Genomic DNA, 25,444 nt, shown 5'->3' with positions numbered 1-25,444 from the left:
GCTGTTAAGAGGGCATCATTCCTGGCTTGCTCAGACACTCGTTGCTGGCAGTGGTGAAGGTGGAAGGGGCTGGAAGGAGCTGGAACGTACGCCTGCAGCTGGAGCCGTATCTGCCGGGCGTGCACAGCTCGCACGCCGTCCCGTTGAAGCCGCCGTGGCAGCGGCACTCTCCTGTCCCCGTGTACCCATCCTCACAGGAGCCCTGGCCACTGCAGGGGCTCTCTGGGCCTCCTGGGCAAGCTGGAAAAGAAAAGTGCCTCTTTAGCTCAGGTGCATGCTTGTTCATTGTCACAGTTCGTTAGCCAGTGTTCTGTAAAAAACATTGAGCAGGGAATGCCTGTGAATGCATCTCCCTTGGGGTGTTAAGAGTGGCTGTGACACTGTCTTGGGCTGCAATACAGGATTGTGGCCAGAAATGTGTATTCTTCACCATTTGTTGAAGCCGTGTGGGGTAGTGATTCCTTATCTCCGTGGTACATTTTATCTGCTGATGGACTATTTTTAAGACTAGGTGGGGCAATCATCTTTATCTTTTCCACAGCCCATCCTCCCCCCAGGAAGATATCATCTGCTGTGGGCCATTAAGTCCCACTGTATGACTAATAAAATTACATCATCCCATTAAGAAATGCTCCAGCCTTTCCTACATAGATAAAAACTGAGATTTGGAACATCAAGGTATGTTCTTTCCACTGGATTCCAGAGGAAAGCTAGACCTTTCCACATCACCTCTGGACCTTCAGAGGAAAACTGCACCCTTCTATAGGAGCACTGCTTCAGCTGAAACACACCTGCTACTGCAGGAGGACTGCAGCCACCATTTAATGGGACTGATACCAACACCCTGACTGACAGGGTGTCAGGTTGTATTCTGATTCTGTCAGTGTTTTGGCGTTGTTCTTTGTAATACTGTATTTCTATTTTAATTTTCCTAGTAAAGAACTGTTATTCCTAATTCCCATATCTTTGCCTGACAGCCCCTTAATTTCAAATTTATAATAATTTGGAGTTTTGAGGGTTTACATTCTCCATTTCAAAGAGAAGCTTCTGCCTTTATTGGCAGACACTTGTCCTTCAAATCAGGATAAACACTTAGGACTACTGTGAGCCCTGTGCTCTAAATTCCATGACATACTTCCACAGCTCCTATCAGAAGGGTGTTGAGGATCCTTCCAGCCTGGACTTGTGGATGCTGTTATCTGGCTGCTTGCTCATTGTGTGAATGGCACTGCCCTAAACAAGCCTTTCTTGTGGGTCTCTGTGGGTTATGTGCTGTCTGGGTGACCCCAAAGGGCAGCTTAGGCTGAGCTGGCCAAAATTGCATGGGATCTGAATGTGTCAACCTGTGAAATTGGGACAGAGCAAGCTGGCAGGGCTATGTGTGCCTGGGTCTATCAGCAGCAGAGATCCTGACCTGGATCATGACCCTGTGTGGGGACCTCAGAACTATTCCCCTACAGGGCTGGCAGGTGAAGGAGAACAGGTTGGAAATGTCTGCTATGGGAGACTGAGGTGGAGCCTCCCAAATAACCTCCACCTGTTCAGAACTACAGCTTCTGTGCTTTGCTGATTGCACTGGCCTGTGGCTGAGCCATTATGCACTGGCTCTCAGGTGTGTGCTGGTGCTGTGGTGTGAACCTGAGCCCGTGTTTAAAGGACTTTCAGCTGGTGACCCGCTCAGCAGGACAGCCTTTACTCTCTGTAGCCCTCACCTGCTACTACTATGGAGTTTAAAACTTGCCCTAAATGTGAAGAGGTAATCTGAATTGAAGAAGCAGTTAACCCTTTGTGTTCTTCAGCTCTTGCAACCAAGTTCCCTCATCTTGCAGCTGGTTCCTCTCATGCCCATTATTCCAGTTCTCCCAGATTTGCCTGCTGGGTGCTACACAGCTGTGCTGGGGAAGAGGGGGGGCACAGGATGGGTGGGAATCCTACCTTGGCAGTCTGGCCCGAAGTAGCCCTTGCAGCACTTGGGAATGTGGATGACCATGGAGCAGTTCCTGCGGCAGCCGTCCCGCCGCAGTCCGTAGGACTCGTAGGTGCACCAGTGGATTCCTTCCTGTGTGCCACGTGTCAGCACAGGGAGAGGAGGGGCAGAACACACCAAAATGAGTGCTGCATGGAGCTTGTTTTTGTTTTTTTTTTTTTTTTTTTTTTTTTTTTCCTCTTTAAATCGTAATTTCTGATGTACATTGAATCAAAATGTGATGTGTGAAGAGTGTGGGTGTGAGACCCCCACCCTCTCTGATTCCTGGCATGCTAAGCACCATTCCTGAGAGAGCAGGGACTGCTCTGGAGTCAGCTGAAGCACTTTCACAGGGTGAGACCAACAAGCATCCCCCACCACCAGCACCTGGGTGCTTGCCCAGGCACAGCTTTGTCACTCAATAGTATGGCAGCACTGTCAAAGCTTCTCTTTCTGTTTATTCTAAGAAGTTTTTTCTGGTTTGCTATTGTGAAGTACAGAGAAGAGCACATTAGAATGTTTACATGTGAGATTTGAATGTTTTACCTTAGGTTTTGTCCCTGGAGGGCATTTAGAATTACGGAAACAGCTTGCACAAGGCCCCTGGAAAAGGGGAAAAAAATTATATTAAAATAATGGCTACAAAAGGCCATTTGACTTGGACAAAAAAGTCTGTTTTATGGGAGCAGAAAAGGTCAGCAGAGAAAAGGTAAAGCTTATTGCACTTAAAAAAATAATGGAAAATTCTGGAGAAATAAGAAAGGAGAATGAAAACAAAATAGTTGCAATAATTTAGAGCCACAAAAATACAAGAAAATAGTTTTGATACCAGAATATATATTCTGGAAGGGGAAACTGCTTGGGATTTAAAAAAGGAGGGAAAAGATGATGACAGTTCTTCAAATAAGTATTGATGTGGTCTGTAGCAGGCCTGGATGTCTAATTTGGAGTACAGAAAAATGTTTGCTTCTCAGGAAGTGCTGATGAAATTTGAGGACGTAATATCTATTTAATTTAATAACATCATAGACAAAAGGCAACTTGAGCTGATGGGATATACACAATTGCCAGTTTTACAACAGAAAGACATGTTCCAGTAAGCTTTTAAAAGACTGACTACCTGAAAGTCCTTCTAGGAAATTTTTTCATACTTTCAAATTGAACTGAAGTAAACTTGATCTTGAAACTGTTTGAAGATGACTTTCAGAATTTCCCATTTGTGGGACCCATCAATGCTCACGGAGGAAACTTTCTCTGTGCTAACAGTGCCTGTTCAGGTGTGTTAAAAACAAGAAATGCCAGAGACTGAGAGTAGGCAGTTCTCTGTCTGTGTCCTTCATACCCTGTGCTGCTGCAGTAGCAATGCTGCTCTTTTTTTAGTAGGGAACTTTGGAAATATGATCTCTATGGACAAATCTGTAGTTTGAACTTTCACTAATTTAAAAGCCCGGCAGTAAGATTTGTCCTTGCTCAAATTTTTGCTTGCACGTGTAATGCATTTCTTAATCTCAGTCTGGCAGTGCAGCAGATGCAGCAGTGGGGCTTTACTGGCAGGAGTGCCAGAGCTGAGGGAGTGTTACCTCAGCGGAGATGGACACCAGCCCCTGGCTGTGTCCTGTCGGGGGGAGGGACCCGAAGGGGCACTGACCGGGAATTCCAGGGTGAGGAAGCTGTCGCAGCGCCCCCCCAGGCTGGGCTCTGTCAGCAGGCAGTCGATCCCGTAGGCGATGCCCCCGTCAAACTCCAGCTGCCGCTGCACCACCTTGCACTGCCCCTCGTTCAGGAAAAGGGCACCCTGGCACATGGGGACAGGGGGACAAGTCATGAGCTGCTCCTCTGTGAGGTTCCATTCCGGTGCTCAAGGCACCAACTTCGTTGGGTTATTTTTGTAAATGAGTAAAGCAGTTAATAGTTGCTAAAAAGTTATTTCTTATAGAAGCACATTAGTTTTAAAAGCAAAGTTACAGACATTAAAGTTTATGTTAAGTTTTGGTATAAAGTTTTAGATAGAAGCAGAAGCTGCTTCTGGAGGTCTTGGTGGGGCTGATGTTGCTGGGCAACTTGTGGTTTGTTTTTTTTTCTGGGTGTTGATGATGGTGACAAGTAAAGCAAAATGGTAAAAGCAATGGTAAAAATTACCAGCTCTTCCCAGTGCATGCTCTTATGTAGAATCTTCCCAACAAGCTAAGACACAAACTTGGACCACCACTCCTTAACCTATTAGAATTTTTGTTTCTTAACACGCCAGGTTGCATATAAACTGTGGATATGGCTTATTTTGTTCTATCTGAAAAATGTAAGCAATATTCTTACTATAGCTCCATTATGTCTAAAACTATGTTCCTGGAGCCTCCACTGAAAACACTAGTATGTTTTTCAACTTTTACTAGAACTCACACTGCTACTTTGGCATCTGATACCTTTTACCCCATAAAAGCACTTAAGCTCTTTCTAAAACTTACCGACTACTTATCCTAAAACTTAAACTTACACCTCTACTTTAAGTGTGAGTAGCTTAAGATACTTTAATCCATTAAAAAGCTTTAATTCAATCCCTGTGCTCTGATTTCTCCCTGAAGAATTCAGAGACTCCTAGCTCATTGACTCCAACATCCTTTCTGGGTTTCTGCTCTCTATAGGAATGTTCTTGGGGCAAGGTGGTATGTCAAACTATCCTGTAGGTAAAACTGATGGCTATAGGGGCTCAAACATGGTTTTGAGGCCTCTCTTCCTATGGGCAGATGTGTGTCTGGGGTACTGTGTCCAGCTCTGGGGTTCCCAACACAGGAAGGATGTGGACCTGCTGGAGCAAGTCCAGAGGAGGGCCGTGAAGACCCTCAGAGAGATGCAGTATTTCTCCTATGAAGTGAGACAGGCTGAGAGAGTTTGGGGATGTTCAGCTGAGAGAAGGCTTCAGGGAAACTCTAGAGCACCTTTCAGTCCCTAAGTGGGCATGTGTGAGAGCTGGAGAAGATTTTTAGCAAGGGTGTGTGATGATAAGACAAGGGGTAATGGCTTTAAACTGAAAGAAGGTGGGTTTAGATTGGATATTGGGAAGAAATTCTTTACTGTGTGGTTGATGAGATACTGGAAGAAGTTGCCCAGAGACCTGTGGATGCCCTGTCCCTGGAAGTGTTCATGGCTTGGGTGAAAGGGTCTTTGAGCAACCTGGTCTAGAGTCAGGTGACACTATTCATAACAGGGGGGTTGGAACAAGATAATCTTCAAGGCTTCATCCAACCCAAACCCTTCTATGATTTTATGGTTTCTGAAGAGGGCAGAATATGCTAGTCCAATGTTCACAGGTTTATCTTATGTATATTGCCAGGTATGATCTGATACATTTGCAAAGAAAAATGTGACATTGCTGTGGTTTATCAGGCCATGTGTGTGCCTGCAACCTTAGCTTGGGAGTGCTTACACACCAGAGTTTGTATGCAGATGCTGCATTCATGGAGGTCAAAACCAGGCTGATCTTAGTGGTTTTGCACTAGTATTGCAGAAGTTAAATTGTGCTGATATTTCAATTTCAAGGTGATTGAGAGCTGTTTTGAATAAATAGCACAGAGCAAATGACAGCTCCAAAAAGTCCTGCAAACCACATAGTTTGCTGAATCTGTTGGTGTGTAATGTAGTGGTGATGACCAATGAAGTTTTGGTGCCACTGGCCCATCCTGGGGGCTGTGCAAAGGCAGAGTGTGGTGTACAGGCGTGGATCCTGCAGCAGGGGTGAGAAATCAATGTGCCAGCAGAGTGAACACTTACAATCTCCCCATTATCCCCACAGCTCACACTGAGGTTGGAGCCCTGCAGGGTCTTCAGTGGGCTGGAGCTGGGTAGCTGATAGGCCAACACCTGGCAAAGAAAAGGGGAGATGCACATCTGGGCAGGCACGTTGTGGCTGTGGCAGCACTCCCATAAGGCAAGGGCTTACCGCAGCATCACGGACAATGTGGAATTTGAGGTACTGCACCAGTTTGTTGGTGTTGGCCTTCTTGAAGAGGAAGTCCTGCTGCTCCTGTGGCAGCCCACGGATGGCTGTGTCTGTGGGCCAGAAGAGCGTCACGGGTTTGTGGATGGGGTCGTTGATCAGCCCAAGCAGGTTGTTCTTCTGCAACACAGCAGAAATTGGGGCAGGAGGTTAAAGCTCAGCCCAAAGTGACCCTGTGGGGTGGATGTCAGGTCTAACTGGGGCATGGTGCCCTGTGGGTTGCCTGGTCACCAACCTGCAAATGCCATGAAAAATACTTAAAAAACCAGATGTGCGAGTTGAGCTTGATATACAGTAGGACAGAGCTGAGTGGAGAAGGGAAAGGTGACTGTGGGCCTGCTTGATGTACCCCCAGCTTCTGTGGGAGTGTGACTGGTGGTGACCAGGGTTGTTGTGTACTGTGTGGTAAGCCTTTGGTTCTCCTGAACAAAATCCTGCCAGTGTATACTTTTGTCTTTAAAAAAAAGAATTTACAACCTTTTCCCAATGGGTCCTATCTTTTAGGTACTTACCTCTAGCAAAGTGCTGAACAGAATGTACCCATGCCTGGCTGCAACCATTTTAAGACTTTCCTACAAAGAAAGAAAAGTGAATAGTTTACCTAAGAAATACATTATTTGGGTATTAAAAAAGCAGATAAGAGCTTGCTTTTCTCTGTCACTTTTTGTCCTAAAATCAAAGCTGGTCTAAAAACCCTCTGCAGAAATCCTCTTATAGTGTTCTTATTTATCTGTAGTTCTGGTGAATTTGAAATATAATATTTAATTTATTTGTATAAGGTCTTTTTAGTGCAACTTTTTTGTTTACTTATATGATTTATATATCAGATAGTAACTGTGAAAAAGCTCCTGGGTTGGGAGTGATGATAAGCTGCACATACCTTCTTGAGGGGGAAATCCTGCATATGTGAAGGGACCAGAATTTGGTTTATGACATGGATCACACCATTTGTGCCAACAGCATCACTGAGTACAATTTCTGCTTTGTTGTTCAAAACCAGTGAGTTCTGGAAAGGCAACAAAAACATTTTTCTGTAAAACCTACTGGCAAAGTGACACTGATGCTGAATTGTTTTAATATAATGAGGCCAGACCACTGTTTCTTTGGAGCAAACAGTACTTTCAGCTTTCATAAATTGCTTTTTGCTTTTTCAAACTCTCCTCATGTTCATAAAGCCAGAGTCTGAGGATAAAATAGCTTGTGTCAAAGCAAGGGTTGTACAACTCCACTCTTGGCATGTTGATAAGTGCTGAACAGCTAAACAGGCAATCTTATTTGAAAGTAATAAATTAATTTTTGTACATCAGAGGTGGAAAGGGAACCATTGAAGTTTTTAAGAAAGCTGAATGAGAGTGGACTGTTTTGCTGTTCTGCTCCTTGTCTCTCCATGTTTGGTTACCTGGGAGTAGCTGATGTGTATTTGTTCACCTTGGAGAGAGGTGATGTTGGTGATTGCTGTCAGGTCCTCGTACAACAGACTGGCACAACCCACCACGTGGTGCCGGAGCACTTGGGCCATCACTCCTTTGGCAATCCAGTCCTTGACCTGCAGTGGGGAATGGAGGGGTTGAGAAGCAGCTGAGCAAGGTGTCTGGAGCAGAAAACTCCTTTTTACTGAGCCCTTTTACTTACCCGTGGGTCACTGTTCAGTACGTCTGTGTGAGGGACAAACAGGGTGAAAGGGCCGGGGCCTGAGATATCTCTGATGGACAAGGCCTGCCAAATTTAAGAGGAAAAAGCAGCAATGAGTTAGTGCATGTGATGCCACACAGGGCCAGGGACTGCCCTGTGGAGGGCAAGGTGGTGCACTGAGTTCCCTTTTCTGCAACACAAGTGGGAGAGAAATTCCTCGAGTGGACTTTGACTCCTAGCCTCGTCTGTCACCTTTGCTCACAGGTATTAAATGGAAAAATTTTTATCTTTATCTCCTCTGCAAAAACAAACAGGAGATGAGGGAATTTAATTAATTACTCTTAGAAGTACAAATGGGCCTGGGTTATTGGAGGCACTTTGCAATGACCACTGATAAGCTAAATTGAGAGCTCCCTTAAAGCAGGAGGAATCAGAACTGAAACTAGGTTATAGGTCTTCAGGTTAGCAGGCCAGTGTACAGGTCTATGCTGTCCTGAGGCTTTTGCTAAACAAAGAATTGCTGTCACCAGTCTCCAAAAATCAGTGAGAGCTGGCTGCACACTGGCTGTCTTGCAAGACACAGAACACCCTGTGATGTTTCAGGGAGGCAACTGAAAGTGTTGCCTTTTGGAGATGCAGAAGGCGTAGTAAATGGGTGGTATATTCTTGCTTCAGAATTCACAAGAGATGTGCTAGCAGATCTCAGATTGTGAACAGGTAAAAGGTTCAGTTTTATGCCCAGTCTGGGGGCTTTATCTTTCCCTGGGACCTTGACCTTGATCCTAATATTTTAGATCGTTAATACTGTTTTTGTGACAGTTAATAGTTTACATTAGAGCATCTCAAGTACTAGTGACTGATAATCCAAATACAGTTTTAATTAGATTGAAGGAAGTGCACATCAGATTATTGCCTCATCTCTACACTCTTGGACAAAAATAGGGAGGAGAATCCCCCCTCAAGAAAACCTCAACAAAACACAACCACTCAACCTTTTCTTACCTGTAAGTGGAAATAAAACCTAGATGTGTTGGAGTTCCTGAGAAGTTCCTGCAATTAAGAACAAGACTCTGTAAAAATGCTGCAAATGTGAGGCAACATCTGCAGAGTGCAAACAAATGCAGCACTCAGACAAGAAAGGGAAAAAGTGCTGCATATCTGTATTGCTTCAGTTCTGTTGTTATCTTACTCTGTCAAACAGCAGGCTTCTTTGAAATCTAGAACTCCCTAATGCTGCAGTAACAATGATTGTCCATTAGGGCTTTTTGTTTGTTTTGGCAGTTAAGGTTATCTTGCAGCATCTTGTTCCTATTCCTGGTTTCTTGGATTGGGATAACTTCAAATTCTGGGGTACAACTTTGTCCAAGAAAAAAGTGGTGTGCTTCAACCATTGTATTAAGTAACTATGTGAAGAAAAATGGGAGGCAGCAAATGTGTGAAGCTCTTTACCTGGAAGATGTTGCCTCGGCACTGAAATCCATCCCCAGTGTAGTTGGTTTTGCAGGTGCAGGTCCTTTCTGTCAGTTCGGTGTCATTGCAGATGGCAAATTCACTGCAGCCTCCGTTATTCTTGTAAGAGCAAAGTTTAAAATATGGAATTCCTTCATTGCCAGGTGTATGAAGCAATTCTGATTCACCAGTTTTCCTCCCCCATTTTTATGATTTAGAAAGATTTAGTCACAAGATCTTTTTGAAACCACATCTTGCTGGAACACCTGATGGCATGTATTTTCTTCCAAACACTAAAGAGCATTTAAGGGTTTATGAAAAATTAGTCTCCTCTCATGCAGAGGATGTAGTTTTGATTCTCTCCTTATATATTTAGTTCATGATGCTGTAAGGACGCAAAATATTTGCATCAAGTCTCACTCTGCACCTTAGGGATGAGTCTTAGTTTCTCTGCCAATGCAGCACTGACTTACTCTAAGGGTAACTATTTACACACTGTACATCACTGAGATGGAGACTGAATTTATGGGAGGATCATAGCACAGGACTGTCTGATGGCCCAGGTCAGCTGTAATGGGGACTTGCCTTGTCCTTGTCCCTAAAACATCTCCTGTCTGCACCTGAGTCCAGCTTTGGGCTTGGAGCAGTGGATGCATCTCACCCAGCTGCCTGCCTCCAGAAAGCTCCCTGTACCAAACCAAGATGCTCCTCACTCAGGGGCAGCATGTTGGAGCTCAGAGCTCTGCTCAGTCACAAGTAGGTGCTCCCCTGTTACCACCTCAGCTTGCAAAGCTGTTTCTATCCTGGATTTGAGAGCAAATTGGGGAAAATTGAGAAGCTTTCTTGTTTTCTCTTCTTGTACTTGTTTCATGGTGTCCTGCTGCTGATCATCTCAGGGGTCCTTTCCCATGGGCCATGAGAGGGAGCAGAAACTCATTTGGGAGGTACCAGTGGGGCCTTGACTTGGCAGGTCAGAGATTTGCCTGGCTGTAAGCAGCGGGTTTAGGTGGATTTGCCGTGAATTTGGCTTGGCTTAGGCAGACTCTCTGCAGCCTTGGCTGCCTGTGAAGCTTTGCTGCACAGCAGTTTGGTCATTGGGGAGCCAGGTTAGCCTCTGGTATGACACTGATGCTCCTCAAGATGATTTTTTTATTTTTTAATACATAATTAGTCTGGCGTAATTAGTCAAGTGGAACAGAGCTGCTGGAACACAGCATAGGAAAAAGCAAGAGAATGCAAAGTCATAGGGAGCAGTGGCTCATAACTTTAAACTCCCTCCAGCTTCTGTTTTTACCCTTGCTCTTTCATCTCTGCAACCTTTCAAGGTCAGAGAAAGCCAGCTGAGAGGCCAGGCTGGGAGGGTGAGAGTTGTTACTGTGCTCAGAGCACAGAGGATTAATGTACATGGGAGAGTGGATATGTCCCTGCTGCAGCTTGCCAAGAGGCAGAGCAGTACCACGCTGATTGCCAAAATGTGGCTTGCAGTGTGTGAGCCAGCTTGTGCTAAACAAATGTGGATAATTCTCATCCTGCAGTGACAAGTGAGGGACAGAATGGGTAGTGCCATTGTATGTCCTGGGTTGGGTGCTGTGGAAGGAAATGGTTTTGTTGGCTTTTTATAGGAACTCTATATGACAAATAATTTGCTGACTTAGGTTTTAACACTACAGACCAGGGTCTGCTTCTTTGGATTGGATTTGAAACGAGCTATTTAAGACTAAATGATGAGCCCAGGCTCTCACTTGCATTATGTCCAGGCTGTGGCTGAGGAAAAGCCCTTCCTGCAAATTTAGTTTCTCTCATAGTGACAGCACTAAAGCATGTACTGAATCAAGAATATTTAAAGATTAGCCAAGTTAACATAAATTGATTCTTAGCACACCTATCTTAGTTTAGAATGCATACAAACCCCACAAGTGTAATGAGTATAGTGAGACCTGAAATTGTCTCCTGAAATGGATACTCACTTGTGAACACAAACTGATATATGTGCAGTTTTTGCCATCTCCAGAATATCCCTTCAGACAATTACATACTGCCTACAAAGCAAAATAGAAAAACATATATACATTGAAAAATGCTTGATTTTTTTTTTCTTCAGCACACAAATATGTAGTTTACTTTTTTCCCAGTTTACTTTTTGTGATATGATGTGCAATTCATTAAAGTAAATTATGTCTCCCAGAGCAGTTTCTTGGCCAGTATGAGTAACCACAGACTGAGATTGGGAAGTAATAATTTTCATTAGGCTCTATGTGCCTTTTCCCTGACTATCCATCTCTGGTCTCCTCTCTGCTGTCCTGTTCATTTGAAATGACCCCTCTGACATTAGCACGTCATTGTCTTGCTGACAGAACAGGCTGAACCCCTAATTTGTTTCCCTCATGTTTTTTGCATAGGTTGGTATTCCCCTCTCATCCCTTTCCTTCTCCAGCTTTTTTTTAAGTGATGAAAAGTACTTTCATAACACACCTGGAATTGTGTGTTACTGGCAACTTCCCATGCAGTGGAAATGCATCTGAAACTTTGTCCTGGTTACTTTATTTTGCATTTGCAGTTACACCAAGATAAAAAATAGTTGCAAAGAAATCAATTATATTCTCTAATTCACTGCTTCTCAAATTAGATTTTAATATGTAGGAGTGTGAAAATTCAGTGAGGTATCTGCAGCAGAAATCAAACTGGGAGGTAGTCTAACAGCAGTGTTTATGTAACTACTGGGTGAGTGAGATCCCTAAAGAAAGCAGATGCATTTCTGTCCTATAAACTTGCCTTTGCAGTGCTGGGATTTTGTTGTTGCTGTTATTACTCTGATGTTAATCACATTTTCACAAGTAAGGAAGAATAAACAGGTTGTAGCTACTACTTCTAGAAGTCTAGAGATCAGCAGAGGAGTGAGAGGATACTGGAATGTTGTAACCCACATGCAAGAGCTGTGGTTTAGGGCATTTTGCTTCCTTGTGGACACGTTTGAACTGTGCAGGGAGCAGGGTTAGTCTTAAATGGAATTTTTTGCATGGACAGTTTCTATAACAATAAAAGAAACATCATCTAGCAATGCTTTCAAACTTACAGCTTTTCACATCAAAACCTCCCACAGGAGAAAAACAACGACTTGAAAGAGAAAAACACTGATTTCCTTTGCAGTTTTAGATTTCTTTCACTGAAATAGATTTTTTTTTCAGGTTTGTCTGCACTCCCCCTCAAAAGCATTTTTGAGAGAAGCATATACTTTTCAGAATTGTTATGAAATTCAGTTTTCTACTTAAAAACAAAATTGACATGGGGAAATCTTTCTTTACCTAACAATACACATTTGACTAGGCCAATTTTTCTTCACTAACAAAGTACTCACTTGGTTGGGTCCAGTCTGTGTGCACTCTGCATTTCTATCACATCCACCATTGTTCACCAGACAAGGGTTGATTTCTTTATAAAACAGAAACAGTGTAATAAAGAGAGTGTAATTCTGAAAACCCAAGGAGAATAAATTTTAAGTAAAGAATACTAGAAATGCAGATTTTTGACAAAATTCATTGCCTCATGCACTTAGTATCTCAGTCTAGGTTGTCCTGGTGCAAGCTACAGCCCTTTCAGCAGCATTTCTGAAACCAAACCTGGGGAGCTGTGGTACAGCAGCTAAAAGTCTTTGCTTGTGATGTCCAGAGGACTGTGTGTGCATCATGCTGCTGGAGATGGGGTTATCCTTGCCAGAGGTAGATGTTGTTTGGTAAGATTTGGTGTCACATTATGTAGGTGCACGGTTTGCCAGGTGGCACCAGCCATGTGGCAGGAAAAGATGCCTTTGGATCTGGGGATATAGCATCAGCCAGCTGCACTTGTGGGGCAGAGTGGAAGGAGGATGATGCTTTTCCCCTGCAGGAAAGCTGGCTGTGTGTCTGCCCTGTGTGCCCTGAGCCATGCCGTGCTCACCCATGCAGACGATCCCGTCCCCGGTGTAGCCGGCGCTGCACACGCAGGCTCTGCTTCCCGGCGTTGTTCTCCTGCACTCTGCCTTGGCAGAGCAGCCCCCGTTGCTGCTCTCACAGGCATCAATGGCTGAACAGGGACAACAGCAGGCATTAAACCAATATGCTGGGTTGGCTTCTTGCTTCTCATGATAGTCTGTCTCCATCTTTTAAAGGGATTTACTAACATTTGCAGAACATAGTCTTTTTGAATTTGGAGGTCACAGACTTCATTAGTGCCAATTATTTAACACTTATTATTGTTTCAAGAGGGAAAGCTAAAATGATGTCTCTAGTCTGGAATGTTAGAATTCATCCAGGACTGACTATCAGTAATTTTCTGTCTTCCAATTCTGCCACTTCCATCAAAACACCAAAAAAACCCCCCAAAAACCCCCACATGTTTGTGTTCATCTCTAGTTTACATAGCCACTCAAGTGTTCCCTGAGTTTGACATTTTCTGCACACAGATCATATAACTTCTCTTGCAAGAGGCCTAGAGTATATTATCACCTAGCCCTCCTGTGACAGAAAGTCCTGGCTCTTAATCAGATGGATACTCGTACTGTTTCCCCAGCCTTGGATGAGCTGGATGCCCACAACTTGAGAGCAGCAAGGGAGCCTTGCCTGATCTTCAGTGTGACCCAAATCAAATTGCTTTAATTTTTGCTTCAAATGACCCTAAATTGCTGTTTCAGCAATTTCAGACCAGGGAATTGCTTTTTTCCTGCAACTGGTTTTGCCCAGGAATCCAGTATATGGGAGCAAGGGTGAGTGCAGAGTCACTATAGGTGACCTGTGCCACCCAGCTCTTCCTGCACATGGGAATTGCCCCCCAGTAGATTAAAATGGATTTTTCTGTCTCGTGTCAGAAGAGAAAATGGAAGCAGGCAGAGTTAAGAGTGGCAAAATCTGGGATTAGGACCCTTCCAGCCATTATAAGTAGAAAAATGGGCTTCTGTTCTGAACAACATTAGTATTTTCATCAGTTAAGAATTAAGAAAAAATATAAGTAATTATGATTATTGTAGCTGGAAACTGTCTCTTTTGGATAACCCAGACTCGTGGAGGAACAATCTAGGGTAAGGTGCTATTATCCCTTTCTGAGGGTCTCTTAAATCTCTCCAGCCTAAAGAAATGGATTTTACCATGCCAGAAATCTGAGCAAGATCCAAAAGCTGAGGAAATGGTAGAGCTACACAGCTTCCAATAGCTGGAAGTGTTATTGTGCCCTGAATTGGCCTCTCTTTGCTAGGCTTTGTTGGGAAAGGGAGTAAAAGTCACAAACCAGGTTTCATTACTCTGCAAACAATGGGGCTGGGGTTGTGCACGGCATGTTCCCTTTTCTCTGCTCTCCCTCAGCACAATGCCTCCCAGCCTGCAGATTTGGAGCCCTTTGTTTGCTCTCAACAGCACCTGTTGGGCTGTTATTTGTTTTGAGGGAACTGGCAACAATTCCTGCTTTTTAACTGGTGCATAGGGAAGTGCTCATCTCTCACCAACTCTACTGTGACCAGAGAGTGCTTCAAGCATGCTTTGGTTTATTTTTTTCTTTTCTTTCTTTCTTTTTTTTTTTTTTTTTAAATTTTCAAAAGGGAAGAAACAAAGTTCACTTGCCTGTGCAGAATGTCCCGTTCCCCTCAAACCCAGCTGCACACTTGCAATAGGCAGTGCCATTTGATAGGAGAAGGCAGCTAATGAAATAAAAGGAGGGAGGCATCATGTAAAAGAGAAGGAAAAAAAAAATTGGTCAGGTCTTTAGTACAGCCCTTGTTTCTGTGAGTGTTTCTGAGGGTAATGTTGCATAGAAATATCAAGGCATTTAACCACACACTAAGAGGTAGCTAAAACCATAAAAATGGACCTAGCTGAACCAAGCTTTTCAAATGTGTTTTGGATGTATTATTTTAGGTATTGGAATTCCATGCTTTGGTCTTTGAGTATCCTATATTTTTGTGCAGAACTCCAGAATTTGCATGTCCACTCACCCAAAAAGCTGTGAACAATTTTTGTTTGTGGGCACTCAATTTATGGAGGGATGCAGCCAGCACAATTCATCATTGCCCCCTACTCCTGCCCTACCTATCCTCACACCTACAGCTGTATGTCAGTGGATGAAAAGTACACAAGAGAAGAGCAATCTGCTTCTGTCAGAAACACAGTCTTGATTCCAGAATATGTGGGGTTCCCATAAGCAAATCTGAGAGGGTAGTTTTGTCAAAAAAAGCCTGATAAAATATTGCTACTGTGAACAGAAGGTCATAAACACAGGGGAGAGAATGACCTACATCTGGGAAAAAGGGGGCTTTCCCCTCTGGTTTCTCAGCTCCTACAGAAGAGCTGTGGCTGAAAATGAGGAGCCTTTCCTGCCTCCTTTTCTTGGGTTTTTTTAGATGCCTTGACTAGTGTAATTCTTGCTGCCTGGTCAGTGGTGAGGGGACAGATGCACTCTAGTAAATAGCTCAGTAGAGCTCACCTGATCCTCTGAAAACTAGTTAGTGTCCCAATATTGATGCTGGGCTGGTGAGAGCATCTTGTTGTTGTTTGTATATTTTGATGTAAAAAGGAGAGGTCTGACCTTTCTGGCCTCATCACCACATACATTAGATTTATATTATCTCTATGAGATGTGCTGCTGAGCAGTCATGAGCAAGGTGGACTTATTTTTGCCTAGTAAGAGATCCCCTTTTTCTCCCCTCCCCTCTAAATAAGTACATTTCATACATACTTAGCACTGGTGTGGCACGAGGTGTTACATGCATCATCTTTGATTTCTGCAAGTGGAAAAAAAAAAAAAAAGGAGTAGGGATCAGAACCTGTTGAGTCAATTTCCATCTAGAGTCTTTTGTTCCCACCATGTGGAGCTGGAGCCTGAGTTTTGTGCCACACAGCTATGCTCTCAGCCTCTATAGAGACTCCAGCTGGAGAGTCTCTGTAAATCAGTGGATACCACTTAAATTCACTTGCAAAGAAGAGTTGTGTCATATTGCCACGGGAAACATTTCACCTGTTGTCATTTATTTGTATTTAGTCTGGTGAATCTTGTATAATATTAGGATTATATAAGGGCAAGTTTTCTAAAGGAGCTGAAATTTTTCTCAGACGTAGCAACTATAACAACCCTCTTATAAAAATCTTATTACTAATCTTTTCCATGGGAAAATTTAAAAACCATCTTGAATGTTGTTATTAATGTGTTTATAACATTTTTAAATGTTATACTATTAGAGATGGAGCTCTGAAATTGTTAATGAATACATTCTAATTATGTCTAACTAGAATATAATTTGATTTGATACAGGAGCTGTATTAAGCCAGCACAAAATGATTTGTTTGCTAATTATTTTTTATCACATTAGCAAGAACATAATTTAATATCTGGTGTTGTATAGCTAAATCAACTTATTGAAGCACTTGAGAGGCTTTTGATCTGAGGGTCAAAATGTGCTGGGTAATCTACTCTGGAAAACATATAGTTTTAATAAATGGGATATTCTTTTGGGACAGATAGTGACACAGGTGGAGAATTAGCTAAGTGAGTGTTTCAGTATCATGAGCAGTGTCTCAAACGGCTCTGTAATAATACAGTAATTAATTGCCATCACGGGAATGTGACCCATACATCACTGCGTGTGGGAAGCTGCACTGGGATCCGATCATTGCCATTTTCTGAAGTGCTCACTTTTTTACCTCAATAAAAAGAAAAGACAGGGCACTCACCAGTGTCACACGTCACTCCTCTCCAGCCAATGTCACATTCACAGGAGCCATCCCCGTCGACGCCGCTGCTGCATTTCCCATGGACACAGGTGCACACTGTGGGAGAGATGGGGAAGCCACTGTCCCTGGCAGTGTCCCTGGCACAAGGACAGCAGGGTGGCCCAAACTTCCCCTGCTGATGGCACCTTCTGCTCCAAGAAAGCCCTTGTCTTGTGCCTTTCGCTTTCTAATTAACTCTAGATTCAAACTATGCTTATCTTTCCTCTATTCCCAAAGGCAGGGTCTGAAACTGTATTTTAATAGGAAAGAATTGGTGAAAAACAGCAGTGATAAAGAGGATTGCTCTTGATGGATTCTTTAAATCTGGGATGTGCCAGAGTAGAAGATACTGCATGAAATAACCCAGCCTAGGGATTAGAGAGAAAACACCATAAAGAGTAAAGGCAACGGGTTAATGATGTTTTTAACACTGGTCCGTTCCCCTGGAAGTGCCGTGCCGCTCCAGCGCCCAGCCCGAGCGCGGCTGGCGGGCGCAAGGGGCGGCTGCGGCCGCAGGGCTCCGTGAGGGGCTCGCTACCTTGGTCACAGGCGCGGCCGTATCTGCCCGGCGCGCAGGCCTCGCAGGCGGTGCCCTGGAAGCCCGGCTCGCACCGGCACCGCCCCGTGCCGCCGATGCCGTCCAGGCACACGCCGTTCCCGGAGCAGGCGTTCCCGGCCATCCCTGGGCACGGCTGGCACTGCTGCCCGAAGAAACCCGCGCAGCACTCCCGGCTCTGCAAACGCACAAACGCGGCCTCAGCGCCAGGGCGAAGGAGAGGTCTGGATTTTCAGGAGGGCTTTTGGGGAGAGGAAAAGGAGGAATGGCTTCACACTGGAAGAGGATGGGGTTATTTGGATATTAGGAAGGAATTCTTTGCTGTGGTGAGGTGTTGGAAAAGGTTTCCCAGAGAGGTTATGGGCCTGGAAGTTCAAGACAAGATTGTAGGGAGCTGTGAGCAACCTGGTCAAGGAGAGGATTCCTGCCCATGGCAGGGCGGTTGGAACAGGATGGTCTGTAAGGTCCCTCCCAGCCCAAACTAGTCTTTGATTCTGTGATTTTTAGCAGCACATCGGCTCTGCTGGTCTGTGACCACACTCCTCAGGGTGCCAGCACACAGGCTGCCGCCCCAAGTCCCTGGTGGGACCCAGCTGCCCTTCACCACCCAAGGGAGAGGTGGAGAATTTCCAGGGATCGGCAAACCTTCCCAAACCTGTGCTCCCTGTGCACCGTTTGGACCTTCCTGTGCTGCAGCTATCATCAGTCTGTAACCTTTCAATCTCTGCTGTGTCCAGGATAAATGTCAATAAATCTGTCAGGAGCTGCCTTGACACCCTGTGTGTGCTCAGGAGGATGAAGCTCAGGGAAGGGGGTTCCTGGTTTTTACCACAATAGAAGCAGTGAACTTACAATGATGGTTTTGGCACACTTAGGCTTGCACCCAATCTGGATGGTGTACTGTCTCATGTAGTTTTCTGTGAGGACACAGTACTTCTTCTCCCCTGCCTGAGCAAATATTGGAGAAACAGATGCACTTCTGAATAATATTGATCAGCTACTTTCAAATGTGTTAAAAAATGGGACATTAACTTAATGCATGCTGTGCACTGACTCACACATTCACAATTAAAATGAAGGAAATGCTTTTAGAAATAAAAATGTATTAGCTAAATAATTTCTTGTGAATATATGATCAGCTTAACTCAGTGTCTTGTGGTGTTTTAAAGATGTCTAAGATTGTCTTTGCTCAGAACTGAACAGATTCTATTCAGAAATTTTACAAACGTAAAAAAAAAATACATTTTCTGCTCTTTCTAATTCTTCTTGGAAAACTGAGGAAGTTGTGCAAAAACAGCTGTTGAAAAATTATCTTCTAGGTCTGAACACAACTGGGGAAAGATTGCTTGCTAAAGAAAGAGCAAGAAATTCTAAATATCTGCAGTTCTCATGGATGTGACTTGGGCATCCAAAATCTCTCTAATCTCCAAGTTTTCTTGTGACCAAGCTTACAGCACATTGCTGGGGATGGATTGATTTTGCTCTTCTGTACATCTCTGATTTGAAGGGCTCAAAGCTGGTGCTGTAATTCCTTTTGGAGCAAGTGTACACCACATTTAAGTCCCCTCACTTTGCATGGTAGAGGTAAACTTGGCAGTTTGAGGAGTCTTAGTTGTCCCCGTGCATATGAAAAACTGGTCTTGAAATAAAAACAATCTTTAAGCTGCCCTTCTGCTACCTTGATCCCAGGGAGATTAAAAAACTAAAAATCTCTGAGGTCAGGGTAGATTAAGTCTCTTGATTATAAGCAATGCATGTAGCAGGCTGAGGTAAACACATCTTTTGTTGTAATGGAGGCAATTACATGTATAGTCAATTTTGATACAAAAAAGCCAACAACTCTAGCATAAATGAAAAAATACTTACTACTTCTTTTGTTCCTGGGGGACAACTTGATGGTCGTGAACAAATTCTGCACTTCTCCTTAAGCAACACAAATGGGAGGCAGTTAACACTCTACAGAGCTGCAGGCAGGTTGTTTCATAGAAAAAAAAAGATTTCCAGCCACATGCCCAAATCTAGTGTTTGAAGTATATTGTCAGGATAACCTGTTAGGTAAATATGGTGAGGGAAGCTGTCCTGCTCAGCCAGGAAGAATATCCCTATGAGTGGCTCTGTGGGGACACTCTTCCCCCAAGGGGAAGAAGGAAAGATCATTTGGTTATTTTTATTTGCTCTTTTAAATGATGCTTCCCACTTTACAAACAAGTGGTCTGGTTACAAAGATGTATGATGTGTTAGAATAGTGCATTACTAATATTATCTGAATATTAGAGCTCAGGAATTTCTCATTCTTGAGCTACTCTGCTTATGTTTTATCCGGGCTGTCAGAATGCCAATTTCGGGACCAAAAGCTGTCTTAAGAGATGCCAAAACTCTGGCAGGAATACACTTTGTGGACAATGTGTGCATTCTTTGCTGAGAAGCAGTATTACATGTCCTATACATTTGAGCTTTTTTTGGCTATAGGTTTTTTCTATATGAACGAGACCACTTACAGTGATCACGGTATTATTGATATCACATCTGTTCTTCTGGATTTCCAGGACCTTTCCCAGTCCATGAATAATTCCTTTGTCTGTGGCAACGTTTGCATAGCTTATAGGAGCATCATTTACGTATACCTGCAAAAGACATGCAATCAGTTAGAGAGCAGCAGAGCTGTTCCATGACTCTGTGGAAACCTGACCTGTAGGAGGTGGAAGAAAGAGAGAAATGCACAGGGATCACTTAAGAAAAGCCAACAAAGGTGGTAAGTATCAGGCACTTGCTCATATTCCAGCTGCTTCATTTAGCTGCTTCACTGCACTGGAGGGCATGGGATGGCTTGCAGCCTGTTGGAATTTCATAGCTACAGGATTTGGCAGGGCAGCTTTTCCTAGGGAATGTAAAGGCTATGAAGAAGAAGCCTAAGGCATGTCATAAGGTGGATTTGCTGTGTCTGGGGGATGTGGGGCTCCAAGGAAACCCTCCCACCAACTGCTCTTTCAAGAAGGACTTTCATCCTCTCAGTGCTACCCCACACTCCCATCGTGGCCTCACCAGCAGCAGTCCCCCCAGAGGGAGTTCTGGGACAGGGAAGGAGGACCAAGTTCCCTTCCTGTCCCTGATTCTTAATCTTGCTGTGCCTGATTTTTCCATGAGTGATTTTGAAAGGCAATTCATATTTGTTGCCCAGTGCTTTGAGCTCTTAGGACTGAAAATGGAGTGAATCCATAGAATATAGAATTAATGTTTCATAATTGAGGGCAGGTTTCTAATAGCCCTTGGAAGTCAGATTAATGACTGTTTTGGAATTCAGGCTTGTAGTTGCTAGAGAGAGATGCCTAAAATTCAATTCTAAATGTGAGCAGCACAGCTGAAATCAAATTCACTCAAAGATGCCTTCAAGGGTGACTTTGAATTGTGCAAGTCTGAGACAGGCCTTGCATTTGAGTGACAACTTTTGTGCTGTTGAGTCACAGAAGCTAATGAGGGATGCACAGTTCCTTTTGACTTCATGTCAGCTTAAAGCTGAAGCTGGATTTGTAAAAAGCAGAAAACATGTTTTTCCCAGCAAGTGCAGACAGCAGTACCTGGCTGTTGTGGAGGAAGAACCCAACCTGGTAGGAGAAGCCCAGCATGGTCTCCCTGTGCATTCCATTGTGCAGGCTGTTCTTCAGGAGCTTCTCATCCAGAACAACATGGTAGCGGATTTGGCCTTCATCCTGCCAACACACAATTGCATTCAGAGTTATGTGATAAAGCATGAAAACTTCCTAGGGATAGCATTTTCCAGAGGGTTTATGCCAAACACAGATTTCCTGAATTTGAAGAGAAACTTCTCCAGTAGGCAGGCTATCTCCTATTTCCTCCTGTAGAGAGCCTGCCTTCTTGCCACAGTGAAAATGCTGTTGACCATGGAGGGTGAAAGGCTATTGAACTGGGAGGACCAAGGTTTGCTTGAGCCTGTAATGTGCTTCTGTGCATAGGGCTGTCTGCTGAATTCAGGGAAAATTACTCCTTAGAGCTCTGAACTTCATGGGTTCAATTGACATGAAGGGTTGCATATTCATGAGTGTTTTTATCATCTTTCCATACTTATTCCTTATTCCTTCTGCATCTTGTTCTGAAGCAGGAGACTCCCAGAGCTCTCCCTGACTAGGAGAAGGAGGCAGAAGCAGGATGTGTTGGTGGGAGATTGGTCAATGTGAGAGTTTAGGAGCTGCCCAGCCAACAGACAGTGCTGCTGCAGCTTTGCCTTTGCAGTAAAAGGTGCTTGTGGGAAATCTTGTTGCTCACTGTCCCCTTACTCTGAATGTCCATGCTGCTCCTGCTCTTCTGCTCCTTCAAAAGGGTGTGAAAGCATGAAGCAGCACCAGGATGTGAGATTTGTGATGTTGCCTGACTGTTCCCACAGAGGGGAAGAGTAGCCTTGACATCTCTTAAGGCTGTCCTGGTTCCACCTATTTGGCAAAGAGATATTTGCAGAGGAGAAAGTGGGAATTAAGACAGAGCTAATATCCATCAGTGTCCAGCCCTATTTAATCTTCTGACTTTGATGAATTTTAGGAAAAGCTAGCACTGATCCATTTTGATTTCTGTCTTTAATCACCAGCAGAGTCAAGACATCTCCCCTCATCAGGGCCAAGAAATGGTTTCTTCTCCCTGTACCAAACTTCCCTCTGCAGCAGAGTTCTCCCAAGTATTTTACAAAGAGGTTAAGCCTCAGGCAGACTCAACCTTATGGTTATTTTTGATTTTTTTCCCTCAGATTGCAGCATCAGGCAAGGTTAGGAGGATGGAAGAAAGACAAGAAATATTGGTGAATATGGAAAAGAAAACAATTTGTTTGTGTGTGTAATCCAGATCTACTGGGATTGATGTCCTATGTATCTCTCAAAATTTGTTACAAATTCTTCTTGCAGTGATGTGGAAATGATGTTGTGTCAAGAAACAACTAAAGTAATGTTCAAAAGCCATTTGAGCAGATGGAGCTTGATCCCTTGTGAATGTGGGATTTTGCCACGAATCTGCTGTTGTTGGTAAATGATTTGGGATGAATCATTTGAACCCTGTGCTCCTCAGTTTCCTGGCTGTAAATGGAGACCATGCATACAGTATGGATAGTGTGTAGCAGGGTAAGTATTTCTGGAGGAGACAGGGAAGAATTAAAGCCATTGGGCAATAATGGGTGAAGCTTCTCTTGCAAGGTGTGTGCCTCTTGATATGTGCAATGTATAAAGCTGTTTCAAATTGGAGAAAATATGAAGAAAGCTGCTGGGATGATGCAGAAAAAAGCTTATCTTGGGAGGAAACCAAAAAGGCTGAAAAGGGGGTTTGAACTTGTAAATATGTCAGGGTACAAGTGCCAGAGAGAGAGAGAGTTGTTGAGGCATTCCTGCAGGAGTGACAAGGCCAGCATCTGGATAGTTTTAAGAAAGAGTCAGAATGTTTCATGGCATTAATAATGATGGGGTATTAGTTATGTCAGGAGACTGGAGTTTGTTCACCTAAAAAACTTAATTTCAGTGTTTTTTTCTAGTCACTCCTATACTGATCTTCTTTACATTAAAAAACCAAAACAACAACAAAAAAAAACCAACTCTCTCAAAATCCTAAACCAAACCAAAATATACTGACAAGATACTCTGGAAATTATCACTGAGTTTTTAATCTAGAGAAGCCCAAAACACAGAACAAATAGCTAGGCTCTTCCAGCAAGTCAGGAAAATGTTGGCAGACATTTCACCTTCTCTGGTGTTACAGACAAACCCTTACTTACCTGATTTCTGGGAAACAAATCTCTTCCTATATATGTGTCCTTGTAACCCATCCACTTGAAAGAGAGATGAAATACTGAGCTGTTAGGACAAGCCTTGTGAGGAATACGTACCAGAGTAGCAGATTTCTTATCCTTTAGGTAATTTTCTATGGCATCATTACTTGGGGCAAAGACTGTGTATGTGTTTGCAGCTTCTATTTCATTAGCCAGGCTGTATTGCTGTGAAACATTGAAAAAACAATCAGAACGACCACTGATACTCTGTACTAGTCTGAAACAAACAAAGCAGAGAGCTTCCTCTGTGCTGAAAACCCCGTGAGTGTGATGTGAAAGCTTACAATGATGTAGCCCCTGAAAATGGAGTAGTCGGGCATTTGCTCCAGGCGGTCCAGCAGCCTCGGCATGGCAGCGCTGCGGAGCGGGGTCAGGACCTGCAAGGGAGCAGAAATTCCACATCACCTGCCAGGATCAGCTGCAGGACAAAATGCTTCTCTGTGCACAGTTTTTTCCATAAGAGGTTAATAGCTTTGCACTGCTTGTGGTGCAGAGGGGAAAATCCTCATAGCTTACCTTATCAATAACGTGGATGACCCCGTTTGTGGAGGTGATGTCACTGGCCACAAAGTGAGCGCCCTCGAGGGTCGGGGTCTGGAGAAGAGGGAGGAGAGGGACTTTGTGCTCTCATTGCAGGGCTGGTGTTGTTTCCCAGCAGCTCCACTGTGGACTTCCACACCTCCCCAAATGCTTGCCCAGAGCTGCATCGTGGCATCACTGGCAGAGCCCGGGATTTGCTCACACTGGAGTGGTTACCTGGGCTTAGGTGCACTTGCCTGATTCACACCCTCCCAGTTCTGTGCGGCTTTGAAGGACCCTGTTCATAACTTTGCCTTTGGAGCACAGAGGTGAGGGGCACTTCCCACTCCCTTAATGGGGATGATGCTTAAATGTGACTTGTGTATTTCCAGGAAATCCTCCACAGAACATGGAATTTACCTAATAAAAAGGCTAAGGGGGAAAGGCTGTAACTTTTTTGCCATTAAAGATACTCTCAAGTGGTTTAGGACTATCAAGTTGCATATATGGAGATGTCTGTTATCACTGCTTCCTCCTACCTTCCCAGTTCCCTAAACTAAGTTATTTGGTTTCCTTGATGCTCTTTGTCTTAATTTAGCTCACACAGGCAGCTCCAGGCAAGGGCTGCCCTTCCGCTGGGTTACAAGACTGTCCAGTGTTTGCAGCAGTTACTGGGACATTAGAAATAAATAATATTGTGGACAAATTTCAGTGATGTAAATTGGTGGAGAAAAACAGGCTAATGTTTCTCCCAGTATAATTGAACTATGCCTTTAATTTTATCACATGTGTTTTTAACAAATACATAATGTCTGTATGGTTTTGTAGTACAAGAAAATCAGTGTCAGTGATGGGTAGGGTTTGGGGTATGATACCACAGTGGTTTGCAGGTCATCTCACCCCATTTTCTTTAGACAAGTGTAGGAATTTGCTCTGTAGCGATGTTGGCAGCATGTCAGAGGATGATAAATTCTGGAAATCAGCAAAGCTGTAAGCTCCTGTCAGTACATGATACCTAAAAGAAATTAACTGGATTTGAATGTTTTTTATTTTTTCCCTCTTTTTTATTTCTCTTATTTCAGATAAACAAGTTTAGTGTGTCTAAACTGTGGTTTTAAGTAGGAATTGCTTCTATAACACCTTATTCAGTCATGTTTTGATCTTAGTTTGACCTTTAAACATTTCTGACATAATATAAATAAAGTCTTTTTATCCAGTGGCCTTGCTACAGAGATTTATACCTCTGGAACTAGAAGGGGAATCCTGTGCCCTTCCTTTAAAATCAAAATACCTGTCTTGCTCTAGTGGCTTCAAACCAAAGGTTTGTTTAGCATAAAACCAATTAATTTAAAGAGTCAAACGCCCAAACCATTAACGTACTTAAGGAGAGTTGGAATGTTATTTTCTGACATCCAAAAGGCTTTTTCATCTTCATCCATGTTTTCAATTGCTTGCAGAGAAGGCACAAGGACAGTTAGGTTTGGGGTGGTGGACAACACTGAGTTTATCTTGGCCTCCTGCATGAAAGTAAAGAGGTTAAAATAATTCATTCTAAGGATGGTCTATAAATAGTAGCTGGTGACATTTTAAGCAGGATGGAGTATGTGACGTGCTTTGTGACCAGCCTGGAAAGGAAAAGACTATTATACTGAGCAGTGACTTGAACAATAGCACTTAGAGCTGCACAAAAATGGTAAAGGAGTGTCTATTTTTTACAGAATAGATTGCCAGCATTTAAAGGGCAGAAATACTGTTCAGGTCAGAATCGTTTTTATTATGACATATA

At 43.6% G+C, this 25,444-nt stretch overlaps 1 protein-coding gene across 2 annotated transcripts in view; it reads right to left on the bottom strand.

Annotated features, from left to right (window-relative positions):
- The window catches only part of STAB2 (stabilin 2), a 73,909-nt gene that overhangs the window by 11,484 nt on the left and 36,981 nt on the right, over window positions 1-25,444 (bottom strand). For both annotated transcript variants that reach the window (XM_079304299.1, XM_079304298.1), the window contains exons 27-54: window positions 25,039-25,175; window positions 24,559-24,673; window positions 23,656-23,733; window positions 23,424-23,516; window positions 23,197-23,304; window positions 20,897-21,028; window positions 19,820-19,945; window positions 19,188-19,244; window positions 18,174-18,269; window positions 17,304-17,499; window positions 16,727-16,822; window positions 15,735-15,780; window positions 14,624-14,700; window positions 12,972-13,097; window positions 12,394-12,467; window positions 11,006-11,077; window positions 9,039-9,158; window positions 8,592-8,639; window positions 7,590-7,673; window positions 7,357-7,503; window positions 6,838-6,963; window positions 6,470-6,529; window positions 5,901-6,077; window positions 5,732-5,821; window positions 3,615-3,761; window positions 2,513-2,569; window positions 1,936-2,059; window positions 91-240 (exon numbers count right to left, since the gene is read on the bottom strand). In XM_079304299.1, coding sequence (XP_079160425.1) covers window positions 91-240; window positions 1,936-2,059; window positions 2,513-2,569; window positions 3,615-3,761; window positions 5,732-5,821; window positions 5,901-6,077; window positions 6,470-6,529; window positions 6,838-6,963; window positions 7,357-7,503; window positions 7,590-7,673; window positions 8,592-8,639; window positions 9,039-9,158; window positions 11,006-11,077; window positions 12,394-12,467; window positions 12,972-13,097; window positions 14,624-14,700; window positions 15,735-15,780; window positions 16,727-16,822; window positions 17,304-17,499; window positions 18,174-18,269; window positions 19,188-19,244; window positions 19,820-19,945; window positions 20,897-21,028; window positions 23,197-23,304; window positions 23,424-23,516; window positions 23,656-23,733; window positions 24,559-24,673; window positions 25,039-25,175 — 2,959 coding nt within the window. The remainder of the gene's footprint in view (window positions 1-90; window positions 241-1,935; window positions 2,060-2,512; window positions 2,570-3,614; window positions 3,762-5,731; window positions 5,822-5,900; window positions 6,078-6,469; window positions 6,530-6,837; window positions 6,964-7,356; window positions 7,504-7,589; window positions 7,674-8,591; window positions 8,640-9,038; window positions 9,159-11,005; window positions 11,078-12,393; window positions 12,468-12,971; window positions 13,098-14,623; window positions 14,701-15,734; window positions 15,781-16,726; window positions 16,823-17,303; window positions 17,500-18,173; window positions 18,270-19,187; window positions 19,245-19,819; window positions 19,946-20,896; window positions 21,029-23,196; window positions 23,305-23,423; window positions 23,517-23,655; window positions 23,734-24,558; window positions 24,674-25,038; window positions 25,176-25,444) is intronic.

The sequence above is a fragment of the Erithacus rubecula genome, assembly GCF_903797595.1.
Source record: "Erithacus rubecula genome assembly, chromosome: 4".
Classification (NCBI taxonomy): domain Eukaryota; kingdom Metazoa; phylum Chordata; class Aves; order Passeriformes; family Muscicapidae; genus Erithacus; species Erithacus rubecula.
This window is presented reverse-complemented; position numbering and strand designations above follow the sequence as displayed.